Below are 13,589 nucleotides of genomic sequence, written 5' to 3'. Positions count from 1 at the left end.
GTCCGGCCGACAAACCGTCTCACGCAAAGCGCGGGGCGTCATCGGAAAGGTTCGCGCTTTGCAGCGGATCGCCGCCGCCAAAATGGCGCATCCGTCCATCAAGATCGACACCAGCGTCCAGAGCACTAAACGCGGCCTACCGGATAGCGATGCGGGGATCGAGATGTTGAATGAGCAGGGGAATCCCCGGTTAGAGACAGGGAACACGGACGACGTCCCACCGTTCCTGTGCCAATCGGTGACGGGTGAGTCAAGCGGTGTTGCATGCGCCTATAGGAGAATTTTTGCTGCACGTGGGAAGTATGACGAGACTGACCGCCTCCGATAGAGATTCATGACAAGTTCGAAGATCTCGAGTGGATACAGAGAACTCGGATTTCGGATGGTATGGTGTCTAATGACCCTACTCATCCGTATGCGATCGATACCGATCCGAAGGTCAAGGCGAGGAATCGATACCTGAATGTGCAGGCGTATGCGAATTATCGCATACATCTGCAGGTTCCCGAGGGCGAATGTGATTTCATCAATGCATCTCCGATTATTCTGAGGGACTCAGTGACGCATGAGGAATTGAAGTACATTGCGACGCAGGTGAGTGATTGTTCAGTTCCATCCTAAGATATAGTTTTTGGCTAACCGTTCCGCTGCACAGGGACCCAAGCTTGGACAGCTTTCACACTTTTGGCATATGGTTTTTCATGAGAGCAAGGAGGTGGGTGTCATTATTATGCTCACCCAGACCGTTGAAGCAGGTCGGGAGAAATGCGCCCAGTATTTCCCATTGGATCGAGATCAACCGTCGATGGATATATTGCCCGAAGAACCCTTTGAGGCCTTGGTGAGCGAAGAGGCTCAACCCGACAATCAGCCCAGTATTCTGGGTAAAGTCACGCTTTTGGAATCCTTCTATGACGAAAAGTCCTGCTCCGAAGTTCGCAAACTAGAGCTGACTCTTGGATCCGAGTCGAAGATCGTTTGGCATTTCTTGTTTGCGGGCTGGGCAGATCATTGCAAGCCAGAGGGGCACGACCGCCAGGGATTGTTAGAGCTCATCAAGCTGTCTGCCTCTAAATGCGACTCTGATAATCCACGGGTTGTGCACTGCAGCGCCGGTGTTGGCCGAACGGGAACCTTCATCGCTCTCGATCATCTCTTGCGCGAACTTGAATCGGGCCAATTACTGCAGGTTACCGGTCCCGAGACCGATCCAGTTTATGAATGCGTCAACCAGATGCGTGAGCAGCGCATGATGATGGTTTACAATGAACTCCAGATGCAATTCATTTATGAAGTCCTCCGCGAACAAACAGACGTCAAGCTGGGCAAATACCCGCTCGAGTTCGGAAGTCCGCACGAGCCCCGATCTGCCAAATTACGCAAATTGAGTGATCCCTCAGCTTATGTGCCGCCGTCGAAGCCCGAATTGGAGCCGGTCCTGGACCGAATTCAGACTCCGACGCGAAGCTGGTCTGGGACCCCCGAGGGATCCGATGATGAGTAGCTTTGGCTTACGACTCCTTGCTTGTTATATGTATTCTTTCTTATTCTTCCCTTTGCGATGTGATCACGAATTCCCCGGCTTCTCGATCTTGAGTTATCCTGCTGCATCATACCATGGCATCCGGTGTTGTATTGGTTTTGTTGTCATTGTATTAAGTTCCCCCAATTGGCTAGCTGTCTTTCTTTTTGATCTCTTGTTTCCTTGCGGAAGCTTGCTCACCTTATGCCTTTTTCTTCTCCAATACCCCACAGCAGCTCGGTCGTTGATGCCCCTTGCGCCGTATGTAGTTCTACCCCCACTGGCTGGAATTTTCTAGTCCTGTGTTAGATGTGCTGTATATTAGCTCGATCCAAACCGTGTTTATAGTATATTTGCCAGCGCTTCGACGATCTCCGCGATACAGAATTACATACCTCGGCTCCGATCTAGGTACCCGTTGGCTACCTGTGGACACAGGTATATACAATCCCGAGACCCAAAGCCACTCTACCTATGACCTCTAGAACCTTTGACGTGACACCCACAAACTGTATACCTCAAAATTCAGCGCAGCTAGGCTTGCGTTTAGCTCGAGAATTTTTGGACACAAATACGATCGGTCGTAATTCCACGTTGTCATTAGAAGAGCATAGTGACTGTACATTTCGGGGCTGAACCCCATCGCTCAAGAATCATTGCAAGTATAAACCGAGATCAGACTGGATCCCGAGATCCTTCTCTCAACGAAAAGAGTTTGGACACCATAAAACAAGATAAAACAAAGCGCTGCGCAACACTAGATGACTGGTATCGTACCAACATGAGATTGAAGGCAATTCAGCTATCAATTAGACAGGATAGCCATCAAGAAGAGCATAGTTTCTACTTGGTAGGTTGAAGAAAAGTCTATCAATCACTGCGCTTGCCCGCAGGTTCCACGACCGGCAGACCACTCGCAGCGTTGGCTTTCCGGTCTTCCTGATAGCTCGGAGGAGATGATGATGGCTCAGAGGGCCCGGGACCATCCTCAGTATCCCAATTATCAACGGCATTTTCGTCCCATTGATCTACTTCCCGTTCTAGAGACATGACGCCCGATTCCTGCGGACCGAGGCCATCATCGTCACGCTCAGAATGGTTCATTCCAGTGCCAAGCTCAACATCTTCGCCTCCCTCCGTCATTCCAAAACGGCTCTTCCGGCGACGATCCAGCATCCGGCGGTGGTACCAGCCGCACAGACCAACGGCGCCGAGACTTCCGACCACATTGGCAACGATATCAAATGGGTCGAAGGGACGATCATTGGGGAGGAAACCCTGGACAACTTCAGAGCCAATACTGAGGCCAAGAGTGCAGACCAGGAGAGTCAAGTGCAAGGTACGTCGGCGAGTGGTGTCGAGGATCCAGTAGAATGTCAAAGACAAGAGGAAAAAGGTGAGCAAGTGGAGAAATTTGTCATTAGGCTGTAGATTTGTGGGAATCGTCGATGAGACGCTGTGTGGAAGAAGACCAATATATCCAGCAAGAATGAGAAGGAAGACGAAAGCTCCTGGGGATCGTGGTGTTTACATGTTAGCTTCTGGAGAAGTTGATCGTGCGATCGGAATCACATTACGTACCCGCGAACGGATAACGGATCCGCATGGTGGGTTTAATCAAGAGAGTATCGATATAGTCCCGTCAAAAATGAATTCGCAAATATCCCGATATGATCGGTGGTCAAGCTGTTGAAAATATTCCAGTGGAGGTTGGGGAGAGCAGTTTGCGGAACGTGGATCAATTGGCCCCAGCTGCTGCCTTGTGCGTCATATGTGGAGAGATAACGATGATAGAAAAGCGAGATGGTTGGGATATGTGGCAGTCAAGCAGTCAAAACATAATGAGTCAACGACCCAAGCTGCCCAAAGCAAAAGAAAAGAAACGCAAGTAAAACTGGAGAAGATCGGAGTTATCAGATCTTGGTGAAGTGGAGAGAAGTGAATGTAGACTGCGATCAGCATGGAACGCCCAAAGCAGATCTCCCCCATCTGCCGCGACTTTCCGCCTTTGCGCCTGCCGTAACTGTACTTCACCCTCGTCCAATCTTCCTTACAGAAGCTCCTGTCTTCTTCATCAAAACTTGCCTCCGTGCCATCGCTGTTGGCCTTTCCGACATCACCTGTCGCCTTGGCCGACCGTGCGGTTTCTCTTGATGCCTTTTTCTTCCCAAAAAACCACCTCCCTGTGAATTCTGGGCCCCGTGATCTTGACCGTGGAGAATCGAGTCTCGCCCGCCCCCAGAACCGGGGTTTTGGAGCGAGCATGTCGCTCGGTCACAACGCCTGGCCTCCAGGCAATATTCGCCCGCCAGATGAACAACAGGACTCTCCGCGCCCCGTCAATGGCTTGGTAAAGACATTGTCCGGCTCGCGAACCCCCCAAATACGCGGTTCGGTCAGCGCCGAGGGCCCGAATGCCGGTAGTATGACCTCCGAGCCGGATATCACCATCGAGGAGGACCCGCGCATTGCGACATTCCGCGAGCTATTCCGAACAAGCGAGGCGAAAATTAACGCGCTTTTTTCTGGTCACTACACCCCCGACGAAACCTCCGACGCCGCGGTCGCGGAGATCGAGCTGTCCGAGCTTAAAACTGAACGCGTCGATGCGCCGGCCGCCCCTGCCACTGCACCACCCAAGCCCACCCGCAAACTTGACGATGACTACGACGACTATGACGAGGACGACGATGCGGACATGGTGGATTCGGTCGAGTCGCCATTGAAAGTGAAATCCGTACCACCGTCGCAGGACTCCAATTCCGCAGCCGCATCTGCCCAGCGCCCGGAGACAGCCGCCTCTGCCAATGCTGATGGAACAAAGGAGTCTAAAAAAGAGTCGGTGGAAGATATACGGAAACAACTGGAGGAGGACAAAAAAGCGACGGAGGAAGCTGCCCGGCGCAGCTTCCATACCCTATTCTACACCCTTGAGAATGACCGAGATGCCATGATGGACCAGCAAAGGCTGGAAGAGTCAGAACGACAAGTCGATGCCGAGATTTCGGGACAGGCCAATGCTGGTGGAAATAATGCCGCTGCTGGCTCGAATGGATACAGCTCTTTGAGTAACACCAACCTTGGAGCTTCCAGTTTGACCCTGAAGAACCTCATCGCTCGGATTGACAAGAAGCGCGATATGGTTCAAGCATCCGATGCTGATCTCCGCAGCTTGCTGAGCGAGGTGCGCAAGAATCGTAGCAAGTGGGCCAGTGAGGACAAGATTGGCCAAGAAGAGCTTTATGAAGCTGCAGAAAAAGTGTTGAGTGAACTCAAGGCTATGACGGAGCATTCTAATGCTTTTCTGACCCGTGTCAACAAACGCGATGCGCCGGATTACTACACAAGTGAGAATCGCCTTTCCATCCCAACATTCACAAATATTAAGCTATGTTCTGTATACTGACCTAGACACCAGTAATTAAACACCCCATGGATCTCGGCTCAATGACTAAGAAGCTCAAGGGGTTGCAGTATCGTTCCAAACAAGATTTTGTGGATGACCTTAATCTTATTTGGATGAACTGTTTGAAATACAACACAAACCCTGAGCATTTCTTGCGCAAACACGCTCTTTATATGCGAAAGGAGACGGAGAAACTCGTTCCCCTCATCCCTGACATTGTCATCAGAGACCGAGCTGAAGTTGAAGCTGAGGAGCGGCGACTTCAAATGGCAGAGCTTGATGGTGCCGAGGAGAGCGATGACGAACCCATCATGTCTTCTCGCGGGAGAAAGGCCCCCGGGAAATCGTCTAAGAAAGGTACTGCCCCTTCTCGCAATACCCCTAGTGGCTCTGAGGGTCCCCCAGGGACCCGCACCAGTCAACCCCCAGCACCTGTCCGCGCAGATTCAGACGCCGCCATGGAAACGAGCCAGAATGGGTTCGGTACTCCGCCCCCTGGATCTCATACTCCCTCCGACCCAGCAGGCCCTGGAGTGGGTGGCACAGCAAGCCAGCAAGACGACTCTATGGAAATTGATGCACCAAGCGCGTCAACTGTGGTTCTTAGTGCCCTACTTGGTCCCGGCGCAGATTTGGAAGACCCTGAATACAAGGTCTGGAAACAAGTCACAAAGAAGGATAGGGCGCTCATTGCCGCAGAGCGACACCGTCTTCTCAAAGGCGACAAGGTCAACCCCGAAGAACCGGCCTTGCTCCGAACCAAAGCCGGCATGCGACGATGGCTTCGCCATGAAAAACAAGCAGCCATCGAAGGTGACAAAATGCACGATGCATCTCAGGCGATGGAGCCTGAGGCAGCTGGTGAAACACTTGCGGAAGGTATTGAGGGCGAAGAAGAGAAGATGATACCATATTACTACGACGTCATGTCTGGTGTACCTGATCTTCCAGAGCGGTTGGCATGGAAGGAAGATGCGGAAGGTAACGTCGTGGATGCTTCAGAAGAATACCTCAGAATCCTCCCCAAGGGTTCTTTCCTGCAGCCCGACAGCAAGTTGTCTCGCAAGCTAGAGGCGAATATGCGACAAATGCAGGAGACTCGCAAGATTTGTTCCAAGGTTGGGATCGTGAAACAGATGCAGATACAATCTCAGGTATGTATAACACTCACGCTTTCTTCACTTCAGCATCGAATCTCATTCCCTCCCAGATGTATCAAAATCAATTTCAAAAATACAACCCGGAACCTTTCGCGGAACAGGACGTTCCCCCTCATGTCTTGAATGATAACGGCCCTGTCATTGCCCCTGGAACTTGCCGGGCAGCGCTGCAACGCTCCGTTGCCAAGATTTTCTATCACTCCGGTTTTGAGGAATATCAGCCATCTGCCATCGAAGTTGCGACCGATATTACTTCCGACTTTTTCCACAAAATCGGTGAAACGTTCAAATCATACATGGAAGCTCCTAAGGTTCCTGCCACTGAGTCTCAGGAAGCTGCAACGTCAGCTGCTGAGTGGAAATCAGCATACACCGAACCAGAGATCGTACTTCACACCCTTTCTGGTGTTGGAATCAGTATTGATGAACTCGAGTCCTACATTAAGGAGGACGTTGAGCGGCTCGGGACCAAGCTTGCTGCTGCCCACGATCGTCTCAAGTCACTGCTCACCGACCTGCTTCGTCCTGCTCTTGCCGATGGTGGTGAGGACGGTTCCAATGCGTTTAACGATGGAAGCGAGCAGTTTGTCGGTGGCGATTTCGCAGAAGATATCGATGAAGACTTCTTTGGCTTCAAGGAATTGGGACTCGACCGCGAGTTTGGCCTGTCCCATCTCAGTGTGCCGTTGCACCTCCTTCAGAACCGGATGTACAGTGCAGCCCAGTCACAGAACACCAGTACCACCCAAACAGTCACCATATACCCCTCTCCCCCATCATATTCCCGTATCTCAACCGACACTCTGCCCGATCAGATTGGGCTGGTGCAAGCCTTCTTCAAGGGCAAGCTTGACGCGAACCGCGATGAACCTCTTGTGGAAGATCTTGAACTTCCACCCAAACAGAGACCAATGGCTGTCAAACCTCGTCTACCAGCCTCCGGCAAGATTCCGCCCATGCCTGGTGTCTCAGGGCCCAATTCAAGTCCCCAGAAACGACCTGCTCCTCCAAATGCAGCCGCAGCGGCCAAGGCAGGCGCAGAACCAAGCAAGAAAAAGGCGAAGAAGAACAGTGGTGTTGCACTCGAGATGCCTAATTTCAATTTCGATGGGGATGCAGATCAAGGGTCTTCCTTCGATGCAAATAAAGAATTTTCGACCGACATCAAACCTGAGGGTAATAACTTCCCAGATGGGAACGACGAACCCAATACTACCCAGCCGGATAATGTGCCCATGACCAATGGTACCACCGTATGAGCCGACAAAGAGCTCTGTTACTATACAAGGCTTCTGAGCCGATATTTTCTCCTTCATTCCAATCACATTTTCTTTTACCCCTTTCATTTTCGTTGTCGTGTTTGTTTTATCTTTCCACAATATTTATCTATATGCCGGCAGGACTGCTGGCGATGAAATCCAAAACCCAGGATTCAATCCGCGATTCGAAATTCTGGATGCATATGATGCCTCGAATGAACGATGATACTACCCAAGAAAAAAGAGATTCCCAGGTCATAGGGAGGAAAACTAATCGGTCACAGTAAATCGATTCCATGCTTCTTCCTTGCCCCGTCATTTCCGTTTCATGTATTATGTCCTCACTGCATTTTTAATATTGTATTGACCACCTTGAAACCCCCTTTGTCGTGTTACATTCGCTGCGTGTACAATATCATACCATCCGTCGGCTTGGCCTTATTTGAATTGTCTTGGTAATTGTCTGAGAATTACATTTTTCTATTGGAGAGATTCTTTCCTACGTATTTCTGTCTTCTTAAAGCAATGATACAACGCTACTTACATACAAAAGTAGCATTAGTTCCTATAGTCTACCTTGTCTTCGTCGACCCATAGGAAACGTTTTCAAGGAAGGTTAAAGAAATCATACACGTTTACTTAGAGAAACTCTATAATCGGGATAGGTCGTCAACAATGGGACCTGGAAAAGGTATCTATCTCCAGAAATTGAGGATCTACTACAAGCCTTCTAAAGATCTCCATTCTCTACACGAATAACCTCGCAGACCATGGAGACATCACCAATGCTATTGGAAGTCAGATACTTGGATCTCTACCTGACGTGAAATCACAAAACCCGGCTTGGAAACCACATTTTGCGAATGCTGGAAACGGTCACAAGACCAGCGAGCTCCCACACTCAAAGTTGACTCAGGCTCGTGCGGCAGGGACCGATGAAACTCGCACTTGCACAGCTGCATAACGTTATGGGCATGTGGGTCAAACCTATCGAGCAAGGCTAGGTCACCCTCCTATGGGCCGTAACCGTACTTATAGCCGAAGACTCAAAGGTACGGTCTGCGCCGCTTCTTTCGAATGTTCTCTTCTCGACACTCGTAGCCATCGCCATGGTTCTCACTTTTGCCGTATCCCCCCTCCATTCATTTGTAACGACTTGGACAACGTTTGACCATTTCCAAAAGTATGCACGGCCGATTGTGAACCCCGCGTATATCTCGCTCGCTTTTTGTGGAGCTTTCTTCTTCTCTTCTTTTTTCACAGTTTTCGCTTCGTATTTTCAGGCCATCTCGTCTGCTAGAGGGATCTGTTCAGTTGTTTTGTCGTGAACTCTCAAAGCTGGCAACCAGAGACTAGCACCATCGCTCACTATCATTGGCCCTGACCTAGTTTCTTCTTTAGCCCTTTCATTTGCAAATCGGTATATGAGGATGGTCGCAACACATGTATGCGGCTCATGTTCCATCGTTGTCCAGTTGTACATGTCTTGGCTTTGTTGGATAAAACTGAAGAGACCATGAGGAACAACCGCTTCGACAAATAGTTGTTTTACATTGTTTCCCGAGGCTCATATCGTAAGGAAGTAAAGTATGCCATAGAAGAGAAGGAGGACGTTGTAATGATATCACATTTGCTTTGTGTTCACTTTCCTTTCCAATTTTAGAGGGGTTTCACTTTTTCACGAGTTCGATTGTGTATAGTCTGATGGCTCGACTTGCTGTTTGTTGCTCTTCGCACGAAGTCAATCAAATTTCAGCACGATGTCACTCCTTGTTCTTCTCAGTTGTTCATCCCGAAGAAGAAAGTCGACACATGAAGAGGGATTGGACAAACTGCTGTTGTTCGCCTGACCGGGCAATCCCATCAAGGATCCATGGCAGAGTACGGGAACCGAAGCCTGTTTTATTTTTTCGATGTTTTCCTTCTCTCTTTTTTTGTCTGTCTCATTGGCTCAATACCAAGCTTTTTCTTTTTTTTTCTTCTTTTTTTTTTTTTTTTTTTCTTTTTTTTTCTTCTTTTTTTTTTCTTTGGCCTATTCCCCCTATGATTGAAAGAAGAGAGCAACGCAAAACGTTATGTAAGAATGAAAGTTGAAACAGAAAGAAACGGACCTGCAAACTGGAACGATGTCAAGTAAAATCAATCTATACCCACCACATTGAGAGCGGAAGGTTGTTGGACGAGCCCCTCATGCTGAGGAGTTTGCTTTGGACCCCCTCTGGCTTTACCAGTGAACGCTCATGGGGCATTCGCCCGCCGCTCTGGGGCCCATCGGAAGAGTTCACATTTTCGTGATGACGGGCACGAGCAGTGATCAAATGCGAATAGTAGATGGCCGGGTGAATTGAGACAGGCGTGGTGGATCGGACGTACTGGTAGCTTTGCTCATAGATCATGTTTTCTAGCTCCTCGGGCTTGTGGCCAATCTCATCAAGAACGACCTTGTAATGGACGGGCCGGGCAGTTCCTTGGAGTGCCGCATGTGCGTAAAGGAGGAAGTCCCAGCCATGCGGGCTGGTGACTTCACGATCAATCAGAGTACCGGGTAGAGGGTTGCCGTTTCGATCAGAAGTGCTGTCTTTAGGGTTCGGGAATGCACGAAGATGGTGTCGCTTGTTGGCAATCACCACACACAGTTTTCCTCGCCATTCATCTTCCTTACAGGCCTCAGCCACAACCTTGCGGATGGCAGGAACTTCCTTGTTGAGAACACCACTGATCTCGGAGTCGGACACACCATCTCGGAAATAGTAGATCTGTTTCGGATATTGTTTCTTGCCAACCGTTTGGTACCACTCCCGAATCAGAGGTCCGAGGATACTCCTGATGTTCTCTTTGGTGATGATCTCTACCTTGGTTCCATTGCACTGGCATCCACCCATATAGCTAACTCCATTAGTATCATTGGAGATGCACATTGCCGCCAGAGATGGAGTCCAGACACCCAGTGCAGGGTGGGTCACATCGGCTCCGATGATGATGGAGCGCGGACGTAGAGTTGATCCAGTAGAAGTTGGGATAATGCGGTTAGTCACTCCACCGAGCTTGGCATTCACCTTCATGAGAACATTTGAGCTGTACTGGGGACGGTTATCTATGCAACGTAAGGATTGCAGAACCTGAGAAGGAACTCCGAATCGGCAATCGGCCGATTTCTTGATCCGAAGGTAAACAAATGCATCCTTGGACGGTACAATGATCACCAGAAGCTGAGGCTCCGCTTTCCAAGCCTCTTTTGTTTTTTGGTAGAGATCGTTCATTGCCTCGCCGATATCTTCCTTCATCTTGATGGTGAAAGGCCGGTTTGCAATGCTGCCACCGTGCTGTTTGTATGCCTTCATAAACAGGTCAAGCCATGCTTGAACCTGATCAAAGTTAATATCGTTGCGATGACCAGTAAAATATCCGACTCCCCATGAGCTGAGGGACTTAGTATTGGTTTTGAAGAACTTCTTTCCACGAAGATCCCATCGAGCACTAGTTCCTGGATTGTGTTTGACATTTCCGAATTGAATCTCTGGATTCGGCAACAGACGTGCTTTGGCCATAACCATCTTTTTCCCGATCTTGAGCCCATAATGTGCCAGGCTCGGATCTTCATCGTGGTTCAGGATGGTTTTGCATTTTCTAATGTGTTCCAGACGGTCGCCGGGCTTCTTGGCGGTATACTTGATCATATCAGCAGTCTGGAGATCAGTGAGCTTGAATGGCCATCGCTGAAGGTTCTTGATGACCAAAAGCTCAGCGGGGTAAATCACTCCCTGTTTGGTCATTTGAACAAGAGACATGTGAGGATGTTGCAAGGCCTTGTTGTATTTCATAAGGAAGTATTCCGCCACAGTCATTGACTTCTCTTTGCCTGAGGCCTTGTCATTGATCATCAGCTTATACTCAGACGCACTGGCGTCGATAAGCTTTTCAATGATAAAGCTCTTGTCCTTGTAAGGGCATCCATCGTAGTCTGGTTGGACACGAAGACCCTGAAGGTTCTTGCTGAGCTGGATGAAAGCAGGGCTGGAGTGTCGAACATTCCGGTTGTCAATCTTGGGGCGGAGCATCCTGGCAAGCTCGTCATCAGCGCCGGCCTTGGTCAGTCCTTTCATGGTACCAAGAAGGCTGATGCGGGAAAAGAAAACCGCATGAGCAGTATCAAGGTTCAGCTGAAGACCATTGACACAAGGTCGGATCATCTGAAAGATCCCACGATAGCAGGTGGCACCTGAATAGGCCCCAAGCGAGTAATGGAACTCATGCGCAATGTTCTTGTGTGACGGAGTCTCCTCGAGGCTTTGGAAGAAGTATGCCCGTTTGTGTGAAAAGAATTGCTTCGTGGGCCAATCGCGAATCAGGTGGTCAAGGAAGTCTGAAAAGTCAGTATACACTTCGTAAGAGGTATAGAACGACAAAGTACTGACTAAGTGCCTCGATTACAGACTCATCCAGCTCATGCTTCTTCTGTAACCACCTGCCGATAACTTCCAGATTGACCTTGCGGCGATATTTCATTCTGAAAACCACCTCCTTACCGTAGAGATCAAGCTTGCCCATGCCGGTACCGCGGGTCTTACCTCCAGCGTACTCCAATCGCTCAGAAATATCATTTTCATTGCGGACGGCGGACCTGCATACATAAGTATACATCCTCAAGCAAAGAACAATAAGTCTATTGAACGTACCAAATTGTTTTCGCTCCATCGTAGATGGCATCGGGAAATTGTGTTTTACGTGTCTCGCAATTGAAGCATCGCCGGAAGACGCGTCGGTCCTCATCGGCACTTACTCGATTGTTTCCGTGCTCGACGATCATCTTGACTTATAAGCTTATAATGTCAAAAAAAGAGAGCCGGAAAAAAGGATCACCAACCTCATATTGATGAACTGACTTGGTGGGGAATTCCTTGATCGGGTAAGTGTTCATAACCACGTCGATGGCCTTGCCAGAGTTGTTATAGCCCTGGCGATCGATTGAGCGGGTTTCATTGCGCTAGCAACTTTTAGTTCGCGAAATTTAAAGTAGTGGGAATAGCGGTAGCGAGTAATTTCTCGTCACCATGTGGGATGTTCAGGTAAAGAGGGAAATATTTAGTATTTACTTACCATGCCATACTTTGGCCGGGTGATGGTAACATCGCGGGCTCTCGAAGCGGAGACCTCTCGCTTGCCGTCATCATTAATACCTAGTCTCGACATTGAGCGCCTAGTCGCTTCAACTCTGCCCCTGGGGGAGGACATTTCTGAGGTGGAGCTATCAGGGAAAACACCTGTCAGCAACTTTGTAAGTATCAGTGGATAATGACTTGAAAAAAGAAGTGAGCAGGTGATGAAGCGGAAGTAGGAAGGGTAGGGCTTGCTCAATTATAAGTGTGATGCGGAAAATGAAAGGAGAGCTGTTTGCCAGAAGAGAAAGAAGCTCGATCAAGGCCATGCAGATAACTCACTGAGGGAAACTGAGAGAAGACCGGGAGCGCACGATTGAGAAGTCCACTCAGTGGGTCTCACCGGTAATAGGTATTTGGGTTTGGCTGGCCAACTTCGACGCCGACCGAAGTAATCAGTAAGTTTGTTTGCTGAAACTCGCACTTGCACCGCGAGCAAGGCGGCTTTCAGGTCACCGTCGACTGTGAATCTTGGAGAGTCAAGATCACTTAGGGGAATTTCAAAGGGCTTATCCTCCGCTTACTTGTATCTCGATCAAAGTTTCAATGAGTACCGAGGTCTGTATTGAAGTCTTGATGTGTCAAGGTTGGAGAGGAAGAACGGAAGATCCAAAAGCAAAAGAGAATTACGGTATTTATGGCAGTTGAGTTTGTTGCTGCCTATGATCCGTTTGCTACGACTCGAATCCACAGAGGAACTTCCATTCACACTATCTGCCGGTTTTGTGAAGTCCTCGTCAGGGATGTTGGACATCGCGGGTATTTTGTCACTCAACCCATCAACTATGCACTTGCTTATCAAACCGGTTTTGGCGTCTGCGCGCGTTCGTATACCTATATAATCAATGAACCAACATGTCGACCTATGCACAGATATATAAATTACAAGTATTCTCTTCGAATGCCATAGAAAACCCAACCCACATACCAAATCGGTTTATGGATGCATTACTTCGTGCACATGCCAAATCAACTCCAGCATCCGTACTGATCTGGTTTCTATAGTGAATCTTCCATTTTAAATCTTGGCATCATATATATTCATATAAGTTGAGAAGACCGTAGTATTCATCTAATTGGGAATCT

The 13,589-nt window shown here is 49.0% G+C and overlaps 4 protein-coding genes across 4 annotated transcripts; 2 read left to right on the top strand and 2 right to left on the bottom strand.

The window, feature by feature from the left end:
• Positions 1-82: 82 nt before the first annotated feature.
• Positions 83-1,504, top strand: ptpB (tyrosine protein phosphatase PTP1; the record flags this gene model as incomplete). The annotated part of the gene is made up of 3 exons (XM_057116883.1): positions 83-245; positions 329-594; positions 656-1,504. The coding sequence occupies 3 exons, from the start codon at positions 83-85 to the stop codon at positions 1,502-1,504; spliced, it is 1,278 nt and encodes a 425-aa protein (XP_056972766.1).
• An 888-nt stretch (positions 1,505-2,392) lies between these two features.
• Positions 2,393-3,128, bottom strand: N7484_006464 (uncharacterized protein; the record flags this gene model as incomplete). The annotated part of the gene is made up of 2 exons (XM_057116882.1): positions 2,393-3,033; positions 3,104-3,128. The coding sequence occupies 2 exons, from the start codon at positions 3,126-3,128 to the stop codon at positions 2,393-2,395; spliced, it is 666 nt and encodes a 221-aa protein (XP_056972765.1).
• Positions 3,129-3,785: 657 nt separating this feature from the next.
• Positions 3,786-7,347, top strand: N7484_006463 (SAGA histone acetyltransferase complex subunit SPT7; the record flags this gene model as incomplete). The annotated part of the gene is made up of 3 exons (XM_057116881.1): positions 3,786-4,869; positions 4,941-6,082; positions 6,139-7,347. The coding sequence occupies 3 exons, from the start codon at positions 3,786-3,788 to the stop codon at positions 7,345-7,347; spliced, it is 3,435 nt and encodes a 1,144-aa protein (XP_056972764.1).
• A 2,144-nt stretch (positions 7,348-9,491) lies between these two features.
• Positions 9,492-12,537, bottom strand: N7484_006462 (putative eukaryotic translation initiation factor eIF-2C4; the record flags this gene model as incomplete). Its single annotated transcript, XM_057116880.1, has 5 exons — positions 9,492-11,710; positions 11,763-11,968; positions 12,024-12,154; positions 12,212-12,331; positions 12,445-12,537. The coding sequence occupies 5 exons, from the start codon at positions 12,535-12,537 to the stop codon at positions 9,492-9,494; spliced, it is 2,769 nt and encodes a 922-aa protein (XP_056972763.1).
• Between the last annotated feature and the right edge of the window lie 1,052 nt (positions 12,538-13,589).

This window comes from Penicillium longicatenatum (genome assembly GCF_028827895.1).
Source record: "Penicillium longicatenatum strain IBT 33135 chromosome Unknown contig_3_segment0_segment0, whole genome shotgun sequence".
NCBI classification, from domain to species: Eukaryota; Fungi; Ascomycota; class Eurotiomycetes; order Eurotiales; family Aspergillaceae; genus Penicillium; species Penicillium longicatenatum.
Note: the sequence above shows the minus strand (reverse complement) of the source record. Positions and strands in the feature narration are given on the sequence as shown.